The 26460-nt window shown below is 36.4% G+C and overlaps 1 protein-coding gene across 2 annotated transcripts; it reads right to left on the bottom strand.

The window, feature by feature from the left end:
• LOC108913937 (adenomatous polyposis coli protein) lies at positions 1–25387 on the bottom strand. 2 transcript variants are annotated; one of them, XM_018719593.1, is made up of 15 exons: positions 25154–25387; positions 24035–24269; positions 23751–23975; positions 23470–23594; positions 23130–23318; positions 21128–23073; positions 20473–20773; positions 17811–18010; positions 16506–17141; positions 13196–13272; positions 12661–12856; positions 10644–12542; positions 5003–6069; positions 1138–1531; positions 1–1056 (listed from the first exon to the last, which is right to left on the bottom strand). In XM_018719593.1, exons 1-15 carry the CDS (start codon positions 25310–25312, stop codon positions 702–704), a joined length of 8004 nt encoding a protein of 2667 aa, XP_018575109.1. In that variant the 5' UTR covers positions 25313–25387; the 3' UTR covers positions 1–701. The 2 variants fall into 2 exon arrangements, with proteins under 2 accessions (XP_018575109.1, XP_018575110.1); XM_018719594.1 differs by having other exon boundaries at positions 963–1056; positions 1133–1531.
• Between the last annotated feature and the right edge of the window lie 1073 nt (positions 25388–26460).

Below are 26460 nucleotides of genomic sequence, written 5' to 3'. Positions count from 1 at the left end.
AAAACATTAAAGCAATATATTCACAAACGAATACATAATCTTGGGACATGACGTAACAGAATTCGACTAAAACTTTAAAAAAAACTCTAGCTGAAACATCACTGTTTAGCCACATGACCACAAGATCGTACGCACGGTTAAGTAAGTAATAGATACAAATATTATAAAACTACATTGTGATTTATCGACTAACATCCCTAAACATGGTATATACAATCATAGTCTCCTAGGCGGCTAATTAATATCACGGAACGTAAATACTATTTAAATAAATATACAGTCTTTACAGGTTAAATGCTTACGTGACAAACGAATCGGACTAGAAATAAATCTTTATGGCTTTAAACATCGCAACTAGCACTCGACAGCTAAACACAAGCAAGAAGACGAGTTTTTCCCCCAACGTGGACCATTTCAAATACAAACGACAACGTTACTGTATCGAAAATGTCGACGGGAGCAAAAAAAACGCCTTCTCACCGACGAACATCTTCCTCGAAAAAAAATAAAATACAATTAACCACAACACACTGAAAAATAAAGTGATCGTCAATTAACGGGAAACAAAAACTCGCGTTTTCCTTTTCCGATTAAAATCAAATCAAAGAGAACATTAAACAGTGATGCTTAGGTACAGTGGAATATAAAAAACATGCAAAATATTAAGCCCTAACTAAAAAAAAATTCCCTTAAAAATTTAATCAAACCACGTTCGCGGTGGCCGCAGAAGCGTTTATCGCCTGCTGCAGCCTGATACCGTCCTCATTCTCATCCATTATTATAAAAGATCCTAACCTAGAAATGCGTTTGGTGGGGTCCCCCTCTTCCGGTACCTTACTCCTCAAGATGGGACCGTCCTTGTTATCGAATGTATTACTTCTGATCAACCTGGGGGCCTCGGGCTCGGATTCCGACTGAATCCACACCCTCGTGTCCTTTTTGGCCGGCTTCTTCTTGCTATCCTCGATCTTCTTCCAGAGGCTCGCTATTTTGCTCGTTACTTGTTTTTTGGCGCTCGCGCTGCCGTTTGAGGTTATACTCGAATTGCTATTGGACCTGTAAACGATTCGACATGTAAAATACATGAAAAAAAAAACAACAAACTTTAAACTTTAATTTGTATACATCCTACCTTACCTTTGCGCCGGGCTGGGAATTCCCGATTTCTTGACCGCCCCGTTCACCATCCTCGGCTCGTTCTTCAGGCTGTAGCTGGAAGGCGACGGCTGCATCTTCCTGACTGGTTCCCTGCTGTCGGCGCTCGTCGATCGGTTGTAAATCCTCGTGTTCTTATTGGCCCTGTCCGAACTGGCGGATTTCACGTAGCCATTTCTGACGGACGTGGGGGGCTTGCCGGAATTATTCGGTATCTTCGATGTCGTGGGCGCCACCGACCTGGCTATTTTCGATGTGAAGGCGGGTATTTTAGACGTCGTGGAAGGGGTGGGGATTTTACTAGACGGTTTGGGAATGTTGCTGGGGCTGGGTTCGTCTTTCGTGAACGTCCCCTGCCTCTCCATCGGAGGGGTACCTTAAATTTGATAATTATTTATTAATGGGAAATCCATCACATAATTCAGTTACTGTCCGTGACAGTATAGGGATCAAAAAGTTAACAACTGGCACGGAACTTATTTTAATGTACAGTTTTCAGTGTGGAAATCATAAAATATGTTGAAAAAATTACTTTAAAACGTTTACAGGATGTTAGTGTTAAAAACTTATTAATTAAAATGTGAAAATAATACTACGTCTTGTTCACTCGCCCGCATATGACATGCAGTGACACACTTCAGCTGGAAACTGAAACGGTCGGGATTTCAAGAAGCCTCAGTGGTCTGTCTTTTTGACACGATAAGCAATGATAGAAATAGGCACTTGAAACAAGAGAACCATCCAAAAGCATGTGTGTAGACTTCATTTTCAAAATTGCGTCCAAAGTTTGCAAAATAGTTTTTTTCATTAAAAAAAACCACATTTTAGAAAAAAATGTTTTAGACAGAAGTTGTAGAGCTTTTTATAACAAAAATCTTGAGCCTAGCCCGATGTCAATTGATAAACAAATGTATTAGTTATTGCAAAAAAACGGCTAAACATCCCATTTTTTTTAAACTTCTATCTTTAAAATGAAAAAATATTTTTTACGAAATTTTCAGGATATGTAGACCTTGGCAAGTAGAATAAGTGCAATTTTGTAATATTACAAAATATTTGATAGTTTTTGCAAAAATTGAGTTTTTTGAGAAAATTACATTTTTTTTTTCAAGTTTCAATAAATCATACAGTAATGCACTTACGTGAGCCATCTCGAGCTTATAATTTTCTCTTTCCTATGCAAATTGTACGCATATTGCTAAATAATTGGAAATATGCAAAAAATCTACCGAAACTTTGAATTCTTTTTTCGGATCAAAAAATGTAGATCTTTTGGTTATCATTGAAATTTAATGGGAATAGCATTATTGTCATTTGAAAGATGACATTTTTTCATAAATTAAAAAAAAATGTCCTACAACCAATGGGAACCAAGGAAAAAATTTTTTTTTTCAAAAAATCATTTATTAAAATTAAGATTTAAAATTTACAAATATTGTAGTTGAATACTTTTACTTCAATATAAAAAATAGTCCGTAATGATTGACCTCCTTTTTTTTTAAAAATTAACTTAATTTTGTTGGACTCTGTAAAATCCTTGTTCCGCTTCACACTTTTATGTGCATTGTGGGAGGGAGAAAACTATAACGTGACTGTTGTATTTGTTGAAAATAAAGTTTTGGGTCAAACAATGAGTTTTTTCTTGTATTTTTTTCCATACAATTGAATGGTGTTTAGTTTCTGATTTTTTTAAAATTTAAATAAATTACTGAAAAATTCATTGTTGCATCATTTTTTATTTTTTTTGCATTTTTGAGCATGTTTTTGAACTGTGATTACAGATTTATTTTTTTTTTCCATCAAAAAGTATACGTAAAACGAAAAAAATTATTACCGGCAGAACTCTGTACGATGATTTTTCTACGTAGAATTTTTCTTTGAAAAAAAAAAGTATTTCAGACCGGAAAAAATTAATATCTGGATACTTTTTTTGGAAGTCAACTTTCGCCAGAAATCCCAATGATACAAAAATTATTGAAAAATTCCTTGTTGCAAGTCACTTTTAATTTTTTTTGCATTTTTGAACATGTTTTTGAACTGCGATTACAGATTTTTTTATTTCACCAAAAAGTATGTTAAAACGAAAAAAATAATCACCGGCAGAACTCTAGAACTAGAATTTTTTTTGAAAAAAGCGTTTCAGACCGGAAAAAATGAATATCTGGATACTTTTTTGTTTGATGTCAACTTTTGCCAGAAATCCCAATGATACAATTTTTTCCAACTTTTCAACCCCCCAAATCAACCATCCGCCACCCCTACTCGCGCATTTATTTTTTTTTTTACGTTTATTATAAGCCCCTTTACCATTTCCATTTATAAAAGTTCAGGTAACAATTTTTTTCCCCTCTAAATGAGTTATTACGATCTGTCTAATTTGTTTATTAATTGACATGAGTTTGGGCTCAAAATTACTGAAAAATTCATTGTTGCGTCATTTTTAATTTTTTTTTGAATTTTTGACCACGTTTTTGAACTGTGATTACAGATTTTTTTTTTTTCACTAAAAAGTATATGTAAAACGAAAAAAATGATCACCGGCAGAACTCTGAACAATGATTTTTCTACGTAAAATTTTTCTTTGAAAAAAAAAGTGTTTCAGACCGGAAAAAATGAATATTTCGGAATTTCCTGATTTTTTTATCTAAAAAAATTCGTGGCTATTTAAGACACAGAAAGGTATACTTTCACCAAATTTCGTCAAAATTAAATTATTTCTGTGGAAATAAGAAGTTAAAAACAAAAAATAAAAAAAAAATTGTTTTTCACGTTTTTCTCTGAAATTTTGAGGTTATTTTAGAAAGTCACTTCTACAAAAGTTGTAGATTTTTGTATGATCTACAACTTTTTTATTGGATACTTTTTTGTTTGATGTCAACTTTCGCCAGAAATCCCAATGATACAGTTTTTCCCAACTTCTCCACCCCCCAAATCAACCCTCCGCCACCCCTGCTCATGCATTTATATTTTTTTTCGTTTATTATTAGCCCCTTTATCATTTCCACTTATAAAAGTTCAGATAACAATTTTTTTTCCCTCTAAATGAGTTATTTCGATCGGTCTAATTTGTTTATCAATTGACACGGTCTGGGCTCAAAGTTACTGAAAAATTCATTGTCGCAAGTCATTTAAAATATTTTTTTGCATTTTTGAGCATGTTTTTGAACTGCGATTACAGATTTTTTTATTTCACCAAAAAGTATATGTCAAAACGAAAAAAATGATCACCGGCAGAACTCTGTACGATGATTTTTCTAAGTAGAATTTTTCTTTGAAAAAAGAGTGTTTCAGACCGAAAAAAATGAATATCTCGGAAACTTCTTGATTTTTTTATCTGAAAAAATTCGTGGCTATTTAAGACACAGAAAGGGATATTTTCACAAAGTTTCGTTAAAATTAAATTATTGTTGTGGAAATGAGAAATAAAAAACAAAAAATAAGAAAAAACTCCTTTTTCGCATTTTTCTCAGAAATTTTGAGGTTATCTTAAAAAGTGACCTCAAAAGTTGTAGATTTTTGCAAGATCTACAACTTTTGTATTGGATACTTATTTGTTTGACGTTAACTTTCCCCAGAAATCCGAATGATACAATTTTTCACAACTTTTCAACCCCACAAATCAACCCTCCGCCACCCCTGCTCACACATTTATTATTTTTACGTTTATTATAAGCCCCTTTACCATTTCCACTTATAAAAGTCCAGGTAACAATTTTTTTTTCTGAACTAAATTTTAGCACATAAAAATCTAATTTGATTGGACTATCACGTGAAATGAACTACACATTACAATTTCCACGCAGAGAAGACACATACAGCAATGGCTTTTTTTTTAACAAAAACTTACCCTTTGGAGTCGCTGCTTGTTGCTTGGCAGCCGCCGGCACATGCTTGGGACTGCCCTTACTCAACGGAACCCTAGCAGGACTCGTTTTCGGCGAACTGGAATTAGACAGGGTCTTGCTCCCGTACCCGCTAGAAGTCCTACTCTGCGTCACCGGCGGCTTCACAGCGGTCGTCTTATTCTGCTTGACGACGACGGTCTTCAAAGCGGTACCGGACTTCAGAGTCGAGGTTACGTTCTTCACCAGATTACTAGCCATCGTCTTGGCGGGTTTTATATTCTTCGGCGCCACCTTGTTGTTGATGTTGCTCTTCGAGTACAGTGGTTTCCTGCGGCCGCGGATACCTCTGCCCTGCTCTTCGTTAACCGCTTCCTCGGCCTGCTCCACGGGTTTCTCTTCCGGTTTCACGATTTTCGGTTTCCCTGCAGGCTTGGGCTCCGCTCTTTCTTCTCCTCCATCCTCGTTCAAGTACTCATCGCGTACGTTCGTGACGGTTAACTCGTCGGACAGTTGTTCTGGATCATTTGAGAAATTGGATTGACAATTTACAAGACCGTCTTCATTGTTGTTCTCCGAGTTAACGATGGGAATGTTTTTTCTGAAACCCCAACTCTTGTGATACGTTCTGTAGTTCACAGAACTCCCAGAATTGTGCTCAGAGTCATCGTCGTTGCTGACTAAACTCAACGTCTCGCAGTCCAGCAGCTCGTCTTGCGTTGTCTTCGTATCTCTCAGGGTCCTCAGTACTAAATCGGCTTCTTTCTGCAGGTGTAGGTGCAGCTCCGCGTCTCCGTTTATCAACGGCGGAGAGGCCGACGAGATCTCGGGCGAGAAACTCGATTCGCTCAGGGTTTGGGTCCTGAAACGATCTTTGTTTTCTAGTCGTTTCTGCATGAAGTTTCTACGTATGCTCAATTTGGTCCTGGCCGGACTTTGAGCCGGCGATGAACCGCAACTGTTGGAGTCACAACTCTGATTCTGGCTGTCGGAGGGAGGAGGGGTTTCTATGATCGGCTGCTGTAGGATGCTCGTGATTGCTTCGTCCAAGACTTGTGTCTCAAAACGGGACCTGAAAATAATCGTCTTGTCAGTAAATACACGATTTTTCAATAAATATGGTTTTCGATAAATATGGTAAAGGGAAAACACACTTCATTGCCTACGATTCGAGCACTATTTAATTTTGTAAAGTATAAAAAAAAAATCTGTAGCAAATTTTCAAGAAAAAAAAATTAAATATATATTTCGGGGCTCTTTTGAAAAAAAAATTGATCGGTTTTCGGAGAATGGTTTTTCTTAACTGAACTAAAATTTTCCTTAACTACAAAATCTGAGCCAAAATATTAGATAGGATTTTTTATTTTCTTGTAATTCTGTTATACAGACTGCAACTTTGAATGGATGGAATTTATACGGGGCTTTGCCCTTCAGAAACTCATAACATAAATATTAGGGTAGGTCAAAAAATCGACTATTTTTTTTTACTTTATACTCTGAAAAATAGGTTGCTAGACACCTCTAGAAAATTCTCTCCAAATATGAGCTCTTAATTTTAATAGGAAGGTTCTCCGCTTTACAGTTTTCCATTTTTTCTGCAGTATTAGAAAAAAAAATTCATATCTCTCTATCAACTGTTCGTTAATAATATCTCTCCTCTATTGGAAATTGAACGCTCTACAAAAAAGGTCTCTTACAATTTTTTCGTAAACCTCACCGTTTAAAAGATATTAAAGGTTGAAATTTGATTATTTATTATTTTAAGACAAATTTCTGTTTTGCTTATGAATTTTATCTTGTTACCAAAAAATCATTATGAAATGCGCAATTCATAATTTTGTAGGAAACTGCTCTACAAAAATGGTCTCTTATGATTAATCGATTAAATAAAGCGTTTAAAAGATATTCATCGTCAAACTTCAATGCACTCCAATTTTAACAGTTTTTGATTAATAATTCGGAAAATTTCAATTTAGTTAATGAGTTTCAGGGAAATTTATACAAATTTGAATTTCTATGAACAGAGAAATGTTTTAAACTATTTCTCTAGTTTTTTTTTAGTCGTAAACATGTTTGGTTACATCGAAATAGTGCATTATTTCTGACTGAGTGAATGATTCATTAAATCTTGAAAAAATAACGTTTTCGTCAGAAATTTATTATGAAAAGTATTAATCTTAAGATTAATACTTTTAGAAAAAAGAGAAATTAGAAAAAAAAAGTTCAATTTGTTATTAAAAAGTTTTTTTATTTAATTATCGTGTTATAAAATTTCAAACATTTATAAAATATTCGTACTTTCACTGTAAAAAATTTTCTTTATAAATAATATAAAATAGTTTAAAACATTTCTCTGTTCACAGAAACTCAAATTTGTATAAATCTCCCTGAAACTCATAAACTAAATTGAAATTTTCAGAATTATTAATCAAAAACTGTTAAAATTGGAGTGCATTGAAATTTGACGATGAATATCTTTTAAACGCTTTATTTAATCGACTAATCATAAGAGACCATTTTTGTAGAGCAATTAATTTCCTACAAAACTATGAATTGCGCATTTCATAATGATTTTTTGTTAACAAGTTATAAAATTCATAAGCAAAACAGAAATTTGTCTTAAAATAATCAAATTTCAACCTTTAATATCTTTTAAACGGTGAGGTTTACGAAAAAATTGTAAGAGATCTTTCTTGTAGAGCGTTCAATTTCCTATAAGTATATGAGGAGAGATATTTTTAACGAACAGTTGATAGATATGAATTTTTTTTTCTAATACTGCGGAAAAATTGAAAAACTGTAAAGCGGAGAACCTTCCTATTAAAATTAAGAGCTCATATTTGGAGAGAATTTTCTAGAGGTGTCTAGCAACCTATTTTCAGAGTATAAAGTAAAAAAAAATAGTCGATTTGTTTTGACCTACCCTAATAAATGTTTTCTCAAATTCCTTTGTGAAAACTGGATTTTTTAAAATCTTTTTTTCATAATTCTCATACCCCACCGCTGAATAGTTCAGAAATTTAACAATGAAAACTAGGGCGGCCCAAATAAAACTAATTTTTTTTCGTGTCTTGTGAAAATATGTCATGTATTAAAAGCCCCCTCAAAAAATCAGATAAAAAAAAATTTTTTGGAACGCTCAAAATTTTTAAAAATTTCCAAAATCGTCAAAAATTGAATTTTTTTACTCGCTATTTTATCAATTTCTAAGTTGAAAAAAATCTCGATTCTGAAAATTTCAAATCGATAATTTAATTTCTAAAGGTCGCTTATAATTAACTTTAAAAGTAGTGTACTTAAAATGTTTTCAAGCGACCTCTAAAAATAAATATCAACGAACTAATAATTTTTTTTATTGAATTTGATGAACAAAAGAATAGAAATAAATCACGAGACACTTAAAAAATTTCTCGAGGCAAAATTTATTACAGCACTATCAAATATTTATAATTTATTAATTTTTTTAAATTTAAGTGTCCTGTGATTTGCTTCTATTCTTTTGTTCATCAAATTGAATAAAAAAAAATTATTAGTTCATTGATATTTATTTTTAGAAGTAGCTCGAAAACATTTTAGATACACTACTTTTAAAGTTAAAATAATTATGAGTGACCTTTAGAAATTAGAATATCGATTTGAAATTTTCAGAATCGAGATTTTTTTCAACCTAGAAAATGATAAAATAACGAGAAAAAAATTTAAAAAAAAAATTAAATTTTTGATTTTGAAAATTTTTAAAAATCTTAAGCGACCTCTAAAAACATTTTTTTGTAGCTAATTTTTTGAGGCTCTTAAAACATGATAAGACACGAAAAAAAAATTCGCTTTTACTACTGTACTAAAAAAAAGTTTTCAGTCACGAAATTCATGGGATGGCAATTTTAAGGGATAGAATATGAAATTGTCATTTAAAAATATTCTCGGCAAGGAAAGTTTTAATTTTTGAGGCAGAAACAGTCATTTTTATTGGACATAATTAGCCGCAAATCTGCAACACCTCCTGAGCTTGTGTAATTAGTAGATTCGGTTAAATTAGAAAAATGATTAATATGTTTGTTATTATAAAATGCACATTTTGTTTGTTTCACATTTACTAAAAAAAAATTATATAAAATCTTTTTGGGCAACACCGATCTTTTTACAAAGATTTAAACGAATATAAGTGATCCAGAGAAGTATTCGAATTATCTGATGACTTCACGCCAGCTTGAAACTCTTACAAAAACTCCTCGGAATGAACGCTTAGTTTTAGATCAGAATGCTAAAATTTTGTAGCAAATAGTAAAATACAATTTAACCTTCGATCGACGTCGCAAAAGCATTAAAAAAAATTTGCGTTCTGCGAGTAAAACAAAAAATATTAAATTCGCTGAAAGAAAACAGTAAATTTCATAACTGTGAAAAGTTACGTTAATATTTCACGCAAAAAGTCGCAACATGACCTACCCTATTACAAACATCTCATAAACGATAAACTGAAGATTAAAATCAAAGTAACAAAATAAAGCAGACATATTTGGCCATTCTCATTTCACCCGTTTAACGTTGCCAGTTTGTTTTTTGCCCGCCTAGCGCCCTGTTGTCATATCACATCAGATGTATTGATATTACGCAACGCACTTAAACTAGGTTAATGTTCAGAGATTATCAACACTGACGTTCAGAAACCAAACAATGCTTTTTAAAAAATAGTTTTTTTTATTACAAACTCGAAGTAATATAAAAAAGTATTTAAAATTTATCACACAATTATTTTAATTTATTCTGTACAGTAAAAAAAAAATACTTTACTTACAATTAATGACATATACCAATATTACTTATTAAAATAATGCGAAAAACATGAATTTTTTGACACTTGAAAATTTTATTACTGCTCCGAGCCTTGTCTGCAGAGATTTTATTATAAATTATGATGACTTTAAAATGACACGTTACATAGAGCCGGATTCAGGGGCTGCCCGGCGATGGTGTAGACAGATTTTCAGTGCAGTTTAAAAAGTGAATAACTCGACCATTTAATCTTTTAAAAAAAAATTGATACTATTTTCAAATTTAAACAGTAAAATTTGATAGATCCGAGTTTTCTATTAAAAATGGTAATGTTTTATATCGAAAAAGTAATACGTTTTCGAAAAAAATCAGTTTAAATGTTATAAACACTTTCCAGTGTGCTTTTCTACGCAGTTAAATCTGTTTTTCTTGGAAATAGAGCATTTTATCTAAAGAAATAGAGTTCATATGTTGGCCTCATCATATGTTGGCCTCTTAATTTGAAAATTTCGACAAGCAAAAAAATTGGGGCAAATATTAGCCGACAACCTCCCCAATTGAGACGACCCTGATCAAAATTTTTGAAAAATTTTATAATGATCTATTTCGACTTTTAATGAGTGTTCATGGTGTTAAAATTCATAATTTTCCTTCAACCCATTTCGGAAATATTAAAAATAAATAATATTGGACACTACTTATGAGACACCCTGTATATTTTGCAGTATTCCCGTTAATGAATAAATAGATAAAAAAGAATGAGGAAAGAAAAAACAAAAATCAGACTTTACACCATTGGGGAGATTGGAGTAATTGTAATATATCATACAAATAATCAGAAGTGGGATTTTTGAGGGAAATTAAAAAACTCACCTATTCAACTGCCTCTTCTCCCTCGGAGTCAACTTCGGCGACGTAACGCTGTAACTCGACGAGACGTACGTGGTGTCGCTCACAGACCTATCTTGCAGCTGCCGCGCCGTCCTGGAATCCTCTGTAGACTCGCTGTTCTCCCTCGCCTTCTCCCCTTCTTCCCGCATAACCATCTCCGCTGCGACGGTGTACGTCTTATACCGGTCCCTCGCCAGACTCCTCCTCTGTTTCGTTGTCATAGATTTCGTCAGGGTTTTCGACTTTTTCGGCGTCGACTCCGCGCTGCTCAGATCGGAAAGGATGGGAGTCGCGCTGTGAGCATCCGAAAATTCAGTCACCTCATCGGCCAATGTGATATTCTCCTCCTGCAGTGTCATCTCAGCGACGTGAGTGTAGCAGTCTTCGAAAATATCGCCGGTTTCGGTACAGATCGTCTCGGATCCGAAGTCAGCAAGGGAATTACAAAAGTCGGTTATTTCGTTAAATAACGAAGGTGGATTTATGTTCTCCAGTTCGCAGCTGTAGTTCGACACGTTGAACGGTTGTTTCACGTTGAATATGGGGTGCTGGCTGTTTTGTACGTCTTTACCCACGATTCCGTTTACGATGAAGTCCGTTTTAATGTCGTTCTCGCTGGGTAGGCTCGCAACGCTGGTCATGCTGCCTTCCAGATCGAAGACGTCGTGGAGGTCCGATGGTGGGTTGACGTGATCCAAATTGGACAAACTCTGGTTTTCCAGGCTCTCCAAGCTAGAACCATGGTTTAAAGAGTTGCTAAGTGCTCTTCTAACCATGAGACCAGCGGACAACGATTTCTTCCTCGCCGTTAATTTCGGGCTCTTCGGAATGCCCTTTTCCAAGCCAACGGCGCTGTTCGTTAGGGAATTCAGGTGAGAGGGCGGCTGTACGTGGTCCAATTCCAAGGAAGCGGCGCTGTTTATGCTCAGGGACATTTCCGCCTCGTTCTTGAAAACTGTCGCCATTTTACTGGCTTCGATGGCGATTAGAGTACTCTCCGTCATCGTGCTGGTGTTGATCGAGGAAAAGTCGTTCGAAGGAGCTTCTTTGCTTTCGTTCGCTCCGTCCACCGCATCCTCTTCTATTTTGTTGGAATCCTCTTCGTTGCTGAAAGTAATCACGTTCGGTGCACTGCCGGATATGCTGGGAAACGTTACTTCGTTCGGGGACGTGTCTTCGTTCCAAGTGTTGTCTCCAGTCGAAACTTTGTATTTGTCCTCGTCTTTGTTCAGGTGGCTCGCCTGCGAAACCAACTCCGCCGTGAATCTGTCTAAAGATTCTATCATCGCGTCCGGGTCTAACATTCGATTGTCCACCGCCCTCGAGTCTTCGCAGCTCCTCGCCAGACAATCTTCGATTCCGATGTTATCAGCGGCCGAAAACACGAAAGCAGCTGCCGTGTTATTGTAGTCCTCCTCTTTGAGGATTCTCGAAAGTGATTTGTTAGATCCGCTCTTCGTGAGGCTTCCCTTGATATTATCGGTGGGGGAAAACGCAAACGCCGCGGTTATATCGTCGCAACTGTCCTCCTTGAGGATCCTCGATAGGGATTCACTAGATCCACTCTTCGTGAGACCTGTCGATGAGATCCCTTCGGAAGGCGAGCATTTGCCCCGTGATGTATCTGTTGGGATCCCTGACCTCCCGGCTGCTCCTTGAATGGGCCCTGGGCTCCCTGTCCCTTTCTCTGGTTCTGGATTTTCTTCTACGCCTGCCGCCGCGGTTGGCATTTCGGGACACGTTGCGTTGGCTTGAACTGTTGTGCTCCCGGCAACAGACGCAGCATTCACGTTTTTTGGCTTCTGCTCCTCGTCTGGTGGTGGCGGTGGTGGCTGTCTGTCTCGGCTGTGCGATTTTCCCATGCTCCTCCTCTCGACGGGCCTAAAAAAAAATCAATGTGAAAAAGAGTTTTTTACACAAATCAGAAAAGGTCATTTTTATTACGGCTGGATAGATATTTTTTCTAGTGCCCCCCGACGTTAACATTGGACGTTCTTACCTTGGGACCAGCGCATTGGAAGATCTAGGAGGAGTGACGGATTTGCTCTTGGGCTTCCCGGACGATATGCACTGCTCTAGAAGGGCCTGTTGTGCTTCGGGTGAACCTAACGATTCCAAACTAATCGAGGATAAGGAGTCGCGACGCGAGGACTCCTTCAGGCTCGTATTTTGTTCCTGGGATATATTTAAGTTCGCTAAAAATAGAAAGTACAATTCAGTGCGGAAAAAATACTTCTATTCAAGTACAAGTAAATAAAACAAATTAAAATTAGAAATTGTAAATTCTTTGACAGATTGCAAGATTAGATTAATCGTTTTTTTTCGAATACATCAATATTAAAGGAGAGATTTTTTAACTTTAGTCTTTTGACTTTTATAAAAATTTACGAAAATTTGAGAAACTGATTTTTCGCTTAAAAAATTTTTAACAAAAAAAACAGACACTTGATTTACCGAGTTGAGTTATGCAACAAATATGCATAATTACCCACAAAAACTAAAAAACGCACCAACCTGTCATCGTCACTACTTACTCTGCTGCTGCGCTGTAGACCTAGAGGGCTGCCCGTACCCGGATGCACCTTGTAGCTGGTTACTCGGCTGCGCGGGCCTGAGAATTACAAAAAAAATATTTTTACATAAACCGTACCCGCTTTATCCAGATTCAATCAGCTGATGCACAATTATAATTCCGTGTATGTTTTTTTCGTTGCTTATCACGAAAGTAATAAATTACCAGCGGATTAATATATAAGGATGCTTTATGAGCCAGTGATAAGAACGTTATATTACCGCACTTTAAGATAACACTGGAAAAGTGTCACTGATAAAGATATGAAATATTGCGCGTTATTGGGAGCAAGTGCCTTTTTCAAGCCCCTATGCAGTACTACGGAGTCGGTTCTGCATGGGGGCTTGCAAACCTGCATAAAATGTAAAAGTTGCAAAAAGTTGATATAATATATACAGGGTGACCTAAAATATTATGAAAAAAGAATACAGTAGTTTGATAAAAAAAAAAATTGTAAAAGCCAGTCAAAGTAGAGCAGAGTTTGAGAAATTTTGTGACGAATAACTTACTGAAATTGATTTGAGAAGTTTGACCTTGAAAGTCTTTTTTGTTTTCAAATGTCAATGAAAAACTGAAAATTTTTATTTTCATTTTCATGATTTCAATTGAAAGCGACAAGTGATGAATTTTTTTAAACTTAAATATTTTATAGGACACTTTTATGTAGATAATTTCTTTCAAGTGTCATTTTTACAGAGTGCTTTGAAAACAAAAGAATCAATGAAATTTCGACAGTTCAATTAAATTTTTGTTGAAGATGTCAAAATATAGATAAATAAAAATGTACTTTTCACAGGAACAGGAGCGAGATATGCTTTGAATTTATTGATTATTCATTTTAAGAGAATCTGGCTTTTTCATATAAAAGTTGGTTTTAATTATCCGAAACTTGACATTACCCACGAGCTGTCAAAAATTTAGATAAAATGGAGGAATGTTTTGTTTTCAAAGCACTCTTTGTAAAAATGTCTGGTGTTTTAACAAAAAATAAGAAAGTAAAATATATCATATGAAACATCCTCGTCAGAAAAACATACTGAATTTAAAAATGCGAAAATTTAATATGGTTCCCACAAATAAACAATGTTGGTTATTGTATATGTGAATTTCTCCAAAAAAGTGTCCTAATAATATCTGAATTCAAAAAGTCCAGTTCTTTCCATTTTTGAATTAAAAAATAAAAAACAAAAATTAAAATTTTCAATTATTCTTCGATAACTTCAAAACAAAACAACAAATTTGTTCTTGGCAATTCGCCATCAAATTTTCTGATTTCTTTATAACTTGATTGACTTTTAGCATATTCGAAATCCCAATAAGGCAGTTTGATAAACAGTCACCCTGTATAACACCGATGAGAGATTTATGTGACCATAAAATTATCATTGTGAGAAATTTGTTGACAATTATTTCAAACAATACGAAGTAAATATTAGTACACATTTTTTAAAAATATTATGTATTTGTCTATTTACATAATATTTCATGTAAAATCTGTAAATAACTGTAAAATACGTACTTAACGTAAGACAAAGCGAATCCTTTAATACCGTATGATTTAATTGGTATCTTGTCACTTGATAAATATCGATAAACACTAAATTATACTCTAACAACAACATTCAACTTTATCGAAATTAAACAAACTGTAAACTATGTAAATTATCGGAACTGTTTTGTTATGAAACACAAAGTAAACAAGAAAATAGGCCGCCCACACAAAAAAATCTGCATGCAGATCCATTTAGGTGGATGCCTACACGTTGTATAAATCGAAAAAAAAATCAAGGCCCAAGAACTCAAGGAAGATTACTGAGAACAACAAATCCTCAGGTTTCACACCTACTGTCTTCACATTTAAATTAAACGTTTCAATAAATCAACGCTATTAAAACCAAGATAAAAAGTCGGGGGAACAAAATAATGGTCTACTAAAATAGTTCAGAGTGAAATAAAATGTTTAGAAGTACTGCGTAGAAGGTAGTTATTTGGTTTTATACCAAATTTTAGGAGTGGGTAGCTTAGTAAAAAAATTAAAAAAAATAATATTCTGTTCCCATAAAATTTTTACTTTTTGAGAAATGAGACGGTTTTCTTTAAAAAAAAAAAATCTCAAATATTTTCCGAAGGTCAAACATTGTTGAAATTTTACATGTTTGCGACGGTGGAGTTACATTTTGAAAAGTATTTCTAATTATTCAGTTTTATCAGTAACATGGATAAAAGGGGTGTGGGATGCTATTACTAAACAGGGTGTTTTTAATTTTAAAGGGTTAATCTTTGACTAATTTTAAGATAGAAAGTTTAAGGTAGAAAGCAGCAGAAATAATGAGCCGAATAGAAGAAGCGGAATTAGTGACATGAAATTAAAATAAAAAAATTAGTCATTTGACTGCTACGAGTAACAATACGACCTTTGCATCGAGTCATTTTGCGCTCCATATTTGCTAAATTTACAAAAAAAAACAAGATATTTTGAATTTTTGGAAAGCTGACCAATGTGATATAAAAATTTTTTTTGGAAAACTCAAAACTTTTAACAAGTATTTTAAATAACTAGCATTTAAAAAATTCAAGGAAAATTTGAGAAATTCCCTGATATTTTCAGAAGTCTGACATTTCCAGGTTTTTCCAGTTTTCCAGATTGGTATACACCTTGTTACTTCTACAGGGTTATCCAAAAGTCCCGGTACGGCAGAAAATCTTTCGAAGAAAGCATTTTAGAAAAAAAAATTTCAGACAAAAGTGTAAGGATTTTTCCCTGGCTAACTGATGGTGACCTTGGATCTGACCTTGACTTTAACCTTCAAGGTCACTTGAAGGTCAAGTTGAGTTTTTTAAATGGAAACCCCAATTTTTTATTGCGGATTTGGAAAGAGCAGGAAATTTTACGTCTTGACCACGACATTGACCTTGCTCTTTCCAAATCCGCAATAAAAAATAGGGCTTTCCATTTAAAAAACTTCACTTGACCTTCAAATGACCTTGAAGGTCAAAGTCAAGGTCAAATCCAAGGTCACCATCAGATGGCCAGGGAAAAATCCTTACACGTATGTCTGAAACTTTTCCCAAAATGCTTTCTTCAAAAGTTATTCTGCCGTACCGGGACTTTTGGATAACCCTGTACATTGATTACCTTTATAAAAAAAATACAGTGAAACGGTCTTATACGTGCTTTTCACTTGGTTTGATTTATTTTTTAAAATCACTAAATCGCCATGCGTGCAGTTAAAAGATAAGAAGCAAAGATTATAACAACCGTGCCAACTCACCGTTTCAGTCTGGCCAAGCTCCCTTCCACCGTCAGGTCACTCAAACTCGACCTCAGAGAGTAATGATACGGGCTGTTCTCCACCGCGTAACTCTCCACTTCGTCCCTCGACGACAAATACGGCGGCAGGGAGTTCTCCCTCCTACTTATATCCGCCCTAGGCGCTTTACTGGCTTCCCCTGATCCCCTCCTCGTATTACCCGGGGGATTATACCTGAACGGTATGTTAGTCTGGATCTGCCTCCTGGGCAGGTAGGACACCGGCTTGGGGCTGAGCTTGGGCTGTTCCGCCTTCGGCTGCGGCATCCCCGATCTTATACACTCCGCCAGGAGTCTTTCGTTGTCCCCCGACAAGTTGCTGCTGTCGTCCGACAGGTAATCCTTCTTGGGACTGGTTTTGCTGTCGGCGTTCGTGTACGATTCGGGTTTCGAGGCATCGGGGGCGTCTTCCGTGTCGTATATCTTGACGCCGTCGACTGAGGGGCGGCTCGCGGGAATTACGGCGGTCGGTGGTTGCGGGAGGCTGCAAGACGAGCCGCGGGAGAGAGGTATGCTGCTGTTGGATTGAGCGTATTTATTGCTGGACAGGGGCAGCTTGCTCAAGGACGCGGGCGGCTGCGTTTTGGGCGGGTTTTGCCTGAGACAATGAAATGTTCGTGTTCGCACGATTTTAAATGGCAAAGAATCAAGATTTCGTGAATAGAAGCATTTGTTAATATTTTAAGTTGATATCCTCGGATGAGAAAGAATATTATCAAATAACTAAAAATTTCTAGAGCAGCATTTTGTTTTTTTCTCCGATTAGTTCCCATTTTTTTTTTAATTTGAGGCATTGTGCATATTTTATTTTGAGTTTTCTTTTATGTTAAATTTATTTACTGCGTAAATTACAAGTATTTTAAAAATATAATTAACAAATATTATTTGCGACTCCAAAAAATCCCTAGAACTGGAAAAAAATCGACGAATTGGCAACACTGTGTGGTTGTGCGTAGGTATATGTATATTATCCACGATTCGAGTATGTGACACCATTGCACATGAATATTTTCCATGATTTAATAAAATAATTAATAACATATAATAACAAAAAAATAATAAAATAAAAATAAAATAAAAAATAAAATAATAAAAAAATAACAAACAAAATAAATAATAATAACAAAATAATTATTCTGGGTGATGAATTATAATGCAAAGTTACCGATTTACAAGTTATTAAGTACGTTCACGAAGTAATAATCGGTGAAATTACTTCACAGAACATTTTTTCACGTCTATTCTAATAAATAACGAATTTACTCACTGCGTATATTGTTTACCCATGCTGATGCAAGCGGCCAATAAGTCCTCGTCACCCTCGTCGTCAGATTCGAGATTGAACTCGTCGGTGTCATCGGAAACGTTAGTTTCCTTTTCGGCGTCCTTTTTCTCAACCTCCGCATCTTCCTCTTTCTGCTCCAGACCTTCCCTGGTCGAATGTTCGGGCTGTTTCGCTTTAAACGGCTAAAAAAACTCATTTTAAAACAATGACAGACGATATTTCCTACAAAATCATCATTCAATTCAATTTTGTCCAAAAAAAAATTATATTTTTACAAGTTTTTGGGTATTCGATACACAACAAATTAAAAATTACTTTTTATTATGAATATTTTTTGTTTATTGCAATTATTGATAATTTTGTAGGTTCTTTCATTAAAAGAACGTGATTAATAAAAAAAATATTATAACCTTTAACCAATTAAAAAAGCTTGAGAGATTTATCTCTGGGATACGATAAATATTTATCGAAAACCCATTCATTTGTTATTTCATTTAATACACCTATCACAATAAAAGAGGAGACATGTACAGAAATAGAAGCTGGAAGAGGCAAAAATCATACCAGCAAAACTTTTTTTATTCTAAAGATAAAAAAAAGATCGACAAAAAACTAGGGACTGAATATTCATATCATTTCCTAAAAAAAATTCTCCAAACAGCAAGATTCAATAGTTGTTACAATTTATAGAAAACCGAAAAAAAAAAATGTAACGGAATAATTAATCTATTATACAGCGTGTAAGTTTGAATGCAGGTCATATTTATACGAAGTTTATAGAAACACCCATCACAAGATTACTTCCTGAAATTCTGTTGTGGAAACCAAATTTTTTTTAATCTTTTTTTTTTTTGTAATGTCATATGCCGCAGAAATTTAACAATGAACACACACAAACACACAATGTAAGGTTATACACTTACACTGTACAAAACACACCACAATTAAATTTTATTATAAAATTAATAAAACATAACGCTACATATACAAATATTATTTTGATAATACTTCGCACAGAAAATTGCCACATTCTGTACCGTACTTCTCGTAAACCGATAAACTGAAGAGGTAAACTAATTATAATAAAATCAAGCGGAGACAAATTCGGTTATTCTCGTTTCGACGAATTAACAGTTGCCGTTTGTTTTTTGCCCGTCTAGCACATTATTGTCATATTACATTAGGTGGACTGTCATGTGGTTCTAATACGGAGATTCAGAAACTAAACACTATGCTTTAAATTTTTTAAATCTATTTTTACTCATTTTTTATTTGTGTATATTTAAGGGGTTACACCACCGTAAAATTTTCAAAAAATTGTTGTTTTTTTTTGCTTAAAAGGTAGTTTGAACCTTCTGGAATATGAGGTAAAAGGTTTTATACATGACAATTTTTTTTTTCTTAATTTTGCGCTTTTCCTGAAGCATGTTCGGGCATCTCTCATACGGCTACCTGCACTATGAACATACTCGCTCGAAAGCTATGCGTACCTTCTTAACTATTGATTTATAACTTCTCTAATACACTCATAGATGTCGTTAGGGAGTATGCGTGTACAATTCAAGCAAAATTTTCAAACAGAAGTACATTAGTGTAATGTCAGTGCACGTTCGTGTCTAAAACTTAAATGTGCTTTTCTCGAAATACGGTTTTTCAAAATAGCACGCACCATAACTCCAACAATTTTCAATATTTTCTTTTGAAATTTTAACCACATATTTAAAACGACATTTTAAAGAGAAACTAGTACGGGTTTTTCGATAAGTTAATTTAAACAATTGTTATAACAAATAATTGCCTCTTTTTTCGTCAAAAATTTAACGTTTTACTTCAGACACTTGCCAATTTTACAAAAAACAATATTTTTTCAATCCCGTACGTGTTTCTCTGGCTATACTCAAGTAGATTAAGAGCAATTTTTTTTGTTCCACCTTGAAATTTGCACGTTCTAGTGCGTGCCGCAGAACGCCTCGACGACAAGATGCTTCAGGAGAATGGCTCCAGTGCCGCCAATTTGAAATATTTTTTAAAGAAAAAAATTTTCTGTACACGTAATACATGCCTAATAAACATATTTAAAAAATGTATTACTGGTTGCCTGTTTCCTATAGAACACTCTTAATACGTACATTAAATAAGTTGTCACTGTTTTCCAATAGATGGCGTTTCCAGAACTGACCCCCAATTAAAATCATACCCTGTATTTAACATTTTTTTTAAATTAACATTTTATTATAATTTTTTTCTTTTTTTTGTGATTTTTCAAAAAAATTAAACTATATTTATTTCCTGCTTAAATCTTGGTAAATTATTTATTATAATCAAATATTAAGACTTTTTACAAATTATTAAAGTTTTATTCCGTGAATTGAATCATTTTTTAAATTATTTGGATTTATTACAAGAACACCCTGTAGACAAATATGACAAATAATAATAATAATAATTATTATTATTTTATTATACACAAATTTTATTGGATAAACCAAATGGTCATCGACTAAAGCCCTTCAGTCAAAATATTAATAAAAAAAAATATACACATTTCTCGAAACAAAGTATACATAAAAAAAAATAAAAACTGTATAAATATTATTTTCATTCAAGTGCAAATTTTTTTTGGATTAATCACAAGTACACATACCTGCGCTTCGCTCGCCTCGTTCGACTCCTCGTGATCGTCGATCGTCAAACTACTGAGGCTGGTGGCAGTCGAGAACTGAATCGGCGTGCTCTCCTCCTTGAATTTGGTAACGTTATCCTCAAAAACGCTCGGCTTCAACGCCGTCCTAGGGGCCGGTTGCGGTCTGCCGTCCGCCAAAAGTCTGGGTTTGGACGTCGTGGGAAATTCTATGGGGCCCTTCCTGGGCTTCGGGCTCGGGGGCACCGTCTGCGTGGGCGAATCGGGCAGTTCGCTCGGCGAAACGATGCCGCTAGTCAATCGACTAAAAAATAAGTAAGCAATTTTCAAAAAAATTGCCGACGTTAAGAGATTTGAAAATAAAAATGTTTTCTAAGAATAAGTATTCATCGAAAGTGTTCGTTTTTTAGTTTTTAGGAAGTTTTTTAAAAATTCTAAAACTGGTTTTTTTAAGGGATGATCCTTTTTATGAAAAAAAAGTTTGCACAAACACATTTAACACTTTCTGAGCTTCGGTGGTGGGCGGAGCCTGGTATAGAGATTCTGATAGCGAGTTTGCCCCCACGGAGCCTAGTCCGAGAACAACAAGGAGCTACGGCTAAGGAAGCGAAAAGTAATTCTGTGACCCCAAAGTTAATTAAATTAACTTTTAACTCACCTCAAATCGGAAACCACGGAACTCCTATCGTCGTGTATGGAATGCTGCTCGATACTGTCCAGGGACGCCAACGAACTTGACCTCGAAAACATCAGGGGAGTCTCTTCGGCGTAATTCACCACCCTCTCGAACTTCACGGCTTTGGCCTCCGAAGGAGTCTTCGGCGGTGTCTTCTCGACCTGTTTCTCCTGCATCTGATTCTCCCTCTCCAAACTCCCGTTTTCTTTTGTTTCGTTCTTCAACGTTTCGTTCGCCGGGATGGAATTCAAAGAACCGAAACTGCTGACCCTCGAGAAATAACCGGGCGTGCCTTCCTCGCAGTAATTTACCGGTTTCTCGGGCGACATCAGGCCGGAACTGAGCTCGGACTTGGGTATCTTGTCTTCGAGTTTCGGCCGATTCTCGATCTCCGATATGTCCTCCGTCGAACAGTGATCTTTCTCGTCCGCGTTCTTATTCACTTCCTTGTTCGTTTTCGGAGCGCTCTCCTTCAACTTGTCGTTGTCTATGACGGGCTTCTCGTCGATACGCAGATCGGACATCGAAGTAGCCGTGGAGAAGTTGAACGGCGTCTCGTAGGGAGTGTCTTCCGTGCAGTACGTTTTAACGGTGTCCTGTACGTATTCCTGCGGTTCGTCTTTCGTTATTTTATTGCAAATATCAGAATCCGAATCGTCCTCGGCGTACCTCAAGGAATAGTCCGTCGGTTGATCTAGATCAGTTTCGGCGTATATGCTGAAGCTCTCCTTCTCCGTTTTCGATTTGTTGTACGAGAAACCGTCCCTATCCTTCCCCGAAGACGTGTTACCGGCATGGTTGCTCGGCAATTTCGTCTCGGAATACTTCTGGCTGTAGTCTATGGGCTGGTCGGACACGTCGATCTCGTCCTCGTAGGCGCAATCGGAAAACTTGTTCCTAACCGGGATGTAAGTGCAGGGGTTTGTACGTTTAATCGGCGGGGTCATGTAGGGCAAACTAGAACTGCCGAAGTTCTGCGGTATCCTAGATTTGGACCTAAACTCGCTGGTGTAGCTCGTTGACGGGTCGTTGAGGTTCAAGCTGGCGAAGGCGGTGCTCAGATGCGCCTCGTCCAGGTTGGAGCTGCTCCTGGGAGGAAGTTCGTATTGCAGATAGTCGGGGCTGGTGGGCGTTTTCGTTTTATGGCGGGGATCTTGTATGAAATCACCGACGGCTCCGTCTTTATCGCTTCGTTTTACGGGGGAGTCCTTCTCGATGTTCTCGTACGTTTCACTCAAGCTCTGATCCAAGTCTTGCATCAGCGCTTTCTGTTTCCTAGCCCCTAGAGTGGGAAGAGCGGGCAGATCCAGGGAGAGGGCCGTCGAGTCCATCTGTGGCAAGAAAGTCTGTTGGGGACGGGCGCTTATTAAATTCTTCAGAGCGGCGCTCGAACCCATTGCGATCATTTTGTGTTTGGAGTGGTTCAGGCTGCGTAACATCGTGGGCGCGCCCATCTGCCACAGAGCTTCCTGGTCGGCGCTGCACTTAGCCGAGAGATTCCAAAGCGTGCCGCAGGCGTTGCTTACGATAGTCAAACTAGGCGATTTTAATTGGTCCAATAGGATCTGCAGGCAGTCGTGTCTCCGTAAAACCTCCCGATAGTCCTCCCTCACCGCTATCTGACTGGAAATGTTCCTGAGTATGCCGCCGGAGTTTTCGATGATCGCCATAGACTTTGAGGGGGTTTTGTACGTCAGCATGTCTACCAGGAAACCTAACGCCCCATCCACGGCGCATATCTCCGATTTATTCTCCGTACAGTGCGCCGAGAGGTTCCACAATGCCGACAGTATCGATTTAAGGGTGTTCTCTTTGTTATCCAACATCGCGGCTTTCATCAGTCCCGTTACCGAGCCCACTTCCCGCAATATCTCCTTGGAAGTCGAATCCGCCCGCCAGGACAGATTCCGCAGGACGCTCGCAGTGACCTAGGAATATAAATTTCGTGTAGATTAGACGATAAAGTAATGTTACGCTTAAATACCTGTCGAAGTTCGTCGCTAGGACTCTGCAGTTGAATCACTAGCGCCCGCATGAACTCCCTAAACGAGCATAACAAAGCTTTGTTGCCGCTGTCACCAAACGTGAGATTGGTAAGTGCCATACAAGCATATCTACGCAATACGATGCAGTGGTTCTCGGTTGTCGTGCTACCGTGCATTGTATGTTCTACCTAAAAAGTGCGAGAGTTACAGAAACGGAGAGTACGATATTATTTAAAACATGTTTATTAAGAAGAAGGTCATCGAGGGTTTTGAATCGTGTAGTAAAAAAAAAACCGTGTGATATTTTATAGTAGAAGGATTATCGAGTAGTGCACTCACCTCCACCAAAGAGGCGATTGTGTGAATCCCTCCGAGATGGCAAATCGCCTGCCGGTGTCCCTCGTCAAAGGACAATTTCATCAAGTGCGCCACTGTTTGTACAGGATGTTTATCTCCATCTAAGCCTGTGGAATACATTTTTATACATTTTTTTAAAAGAATAGGCGTCATAAAATGGGTTTTAATGGTGAGACCTCAAAAACTATACACGAAGAAAGATTTCTAACGGGAATTGCCAACCCTGTAAACTCAAAAATAATACAACTAATATCATTATTTACCTTCTGACATGGAGCTGCTCTCCGATTGCTCGTATTCCGTATTGTTCCGCATCGCTTCCGTGTACCCCTTGCACTGATCCAGCAACTTCAGAATCCTACTCTCCCGTTTCCGCAGCTTCTCGTCCGGCTGCGAATTAACTAAATTGTGCAAAGCCTGCGAGGCTTTCGTCCTTGTATCCCCGTCCCTGTCCGATTGAACTAATTGTACTAACAGCGGAATACAACCTGCAAAGTGTACGTTTTGTTTAATTCACCGTGCCTCAGTGAAAATTTCAAAAACTAACCCGACTGACGCATGGCAAGACAACTTTCCGGGCAAGTACTCAAGGCTAACAGGGTCTCCCCCATGTCGACGTGTTCCTGGCCGCCCAGCATGGCGAGGAGGCTGTGCACGACGTCCATCTTGGCTTCCAGCTGCTGGGAGGTCCATTTACCGCCCCGTTCGGGGCTGCTACCTAGTACCCGGTCAAGGGGAACCCCACCAGAACTCGAGGCGAAGCTCATCACGCTCGTCACCTCCTGAAAGGGTACGGTATGTCTCATGAAATCGATCAATTGCGAGTTTTTTTACATAAGAGGATGATGTATAAACTTTACATTCATCAATTGAACTACTAATGTTCCATTTTCAACCTAGTGAATCACTTTTCTATAATTATTTTGCTATTTTTACCTGTTGCCGTAGTCTGTTAACACTTTTTGAGTAGTTGTTTAGAGGTTTTAAAAAATAAAAAATATAGTCATATACCAGTTTACTATTACCATGTGTATAAAAAAATATAACCTACATATTACTGCTAAATATACGGAGTGATTCAAAACTTATCCAAAAAAAATTTGGATGTATAGGGCTCTTACAAATACGATTTTATAAAGAAAAAATCAAAGAAGGCATGTTCAAAATTTTGTCCACCCACATCCACATTTGGGCCCGTCTTACTCAGTTTCTACGAACTAACACAAATGTTGTCCTGTTTCACCATAATAGAAATCTTGTCTTGCTTCACAATAAATTAAAACGATATCCATCAACTCCAAGTTGCTATACACGCAAGTCTTTTTTGACATTAACTACTAAAAAACTATTGTAAACACTATCGCAACAACGATTGTAAAATGGGATAGGAAATGGGGGAAAATGGCTCTTTTTTCAAGAAAATAACAATGGCGCAAACCACATCTCTCTATAATATGTTACCGGTTTCCAGCTACAGAGCATTTCTCAATTTCTGGCTAAACCGACTGGAGCCCTTTTCTCGTTTCTCGTTCAAGACATCTAAAAACGGTTTGAACATTCCACAGGCAATTTTTGAGATAAATTCGAAGGCAAACAAATAAATGTGATAATATTTTTAGTTTTTGTGATATGACCGCAACTTGTGTTTTTTCTACTGTTAACATACCATTTGGTTGCTTATATTAGCCTGGACGGGTTGGCTGGCCCCGGCACCCATGTTTGCAGGCTCCGAGTTCCACATAGTCCTCTCCACAGGCCATGTACCGTGGTACAACGAAGACATGCCACGGTTCCTGCGAGATACCGGTTCACTGCTGACCGACATTTTAGTGGTGCTCTTGGCCCCCCCATATTCGTCCTCGCTGCACCCGTCGCCCTCCACACTACTGGCTACTCCAGGCTCGTACTGAAATAATTTGTAATTTTCTACTTTAAAAAATTAACATTACTGCAATATTTTGGATGTTCATTGTAGTTTTTTGCATTTATCCGCTTGATTGAGAATATAAGGAATTTAATATTTTTATTTTCTCTTTGTATATTGTATGTTTAAGCATACAAATAAAATACATCGCTTTTAGAAAATAATCTGTTGCAATTTCAAAAGTTTGTTAATGAATTTAATCAGTAAAGTGGAGTATAATTTATTCTCCTTACATTTGAAATAAACTACCAAGGAAAACTTATACTATTGATACTACCTATGCTCTTTTCCCACTTTTTGTTTTTTGTTCTTGTCACATTTAAAATAGCAGTACTTCCACTTTGACTAATATTATTTGCATTTCCCGAATTGCTGAAGACAATATTATGTGCAATAAAAAAAATTAGGGTAATTTTAGCTAAAGATCTGATCTAATCTCTACATATTAAAATAAAAAAGGACCTCAAAGCAGTTTTTGCAAAATTTTTAACGTCACATCCAACTCCAAAAAGGAATTATAGGAATATCCACAAACAATGAAACTGTCGGAAGTATGTCAAGGGAAAAAAATTATAAGTAACTTCTCGGTACAATTCTTGAAATAATTTTACACAGTCGAATTTATTTACCCCGCTCTGTTCTGTTTATTTAAATCTTAACTTCAGTAGGAGATACCAATTTGCACAGCATCGTGGCCTACAGTCAGATAAATCTCATCAATCTTCGGGGGCTCCCCAAGTGTCGATTCTGGGACTGCACTTGTCTGTTAATTTTATTAATGATCTAACTGTATGCCTTGATGTCAATTAATTGTTTTATGCAGACGAACGTAAGTTATTTTGGAAGTTAAATTTTTCAAGGATTACAACAGATTACAAGATAATCTAGACAAAGTGAATAGTTGGTGTCAAACTGGTCTGGATTTATAAAATAGTGATTATTTAAATAGCAATTTACAATTTACTGACCTTGATGTTACATTTGATGCCAAATCCTCTTTGTGGTACACCTAAGGAATAACTGCCTTTTTGTTTTAATTTTAACAATAT

This window comes from Anoplophora glabripennis, unplaced genomic scaffold (genome assembly GCF_000390285.2).
Source record: "Anoplophora glabripennis isolate ALB-LARVAE unplaced genomic scaffold, Agla_2.0 scaffold745, whole genome shotgun sequence".
Classification (NCBI taxonomy): Eukaryota; Metazoa; Arthropoda; class Insecta; order Coleoptera; family Cerambycidae; genus Anoplophora; species Anoplophora glabripennis.
The sequence above is the reverse complement of the archived record's forward strand: the minus strand, read 5'-3'. Positions and strand labels throughout refer to the sequence as shown.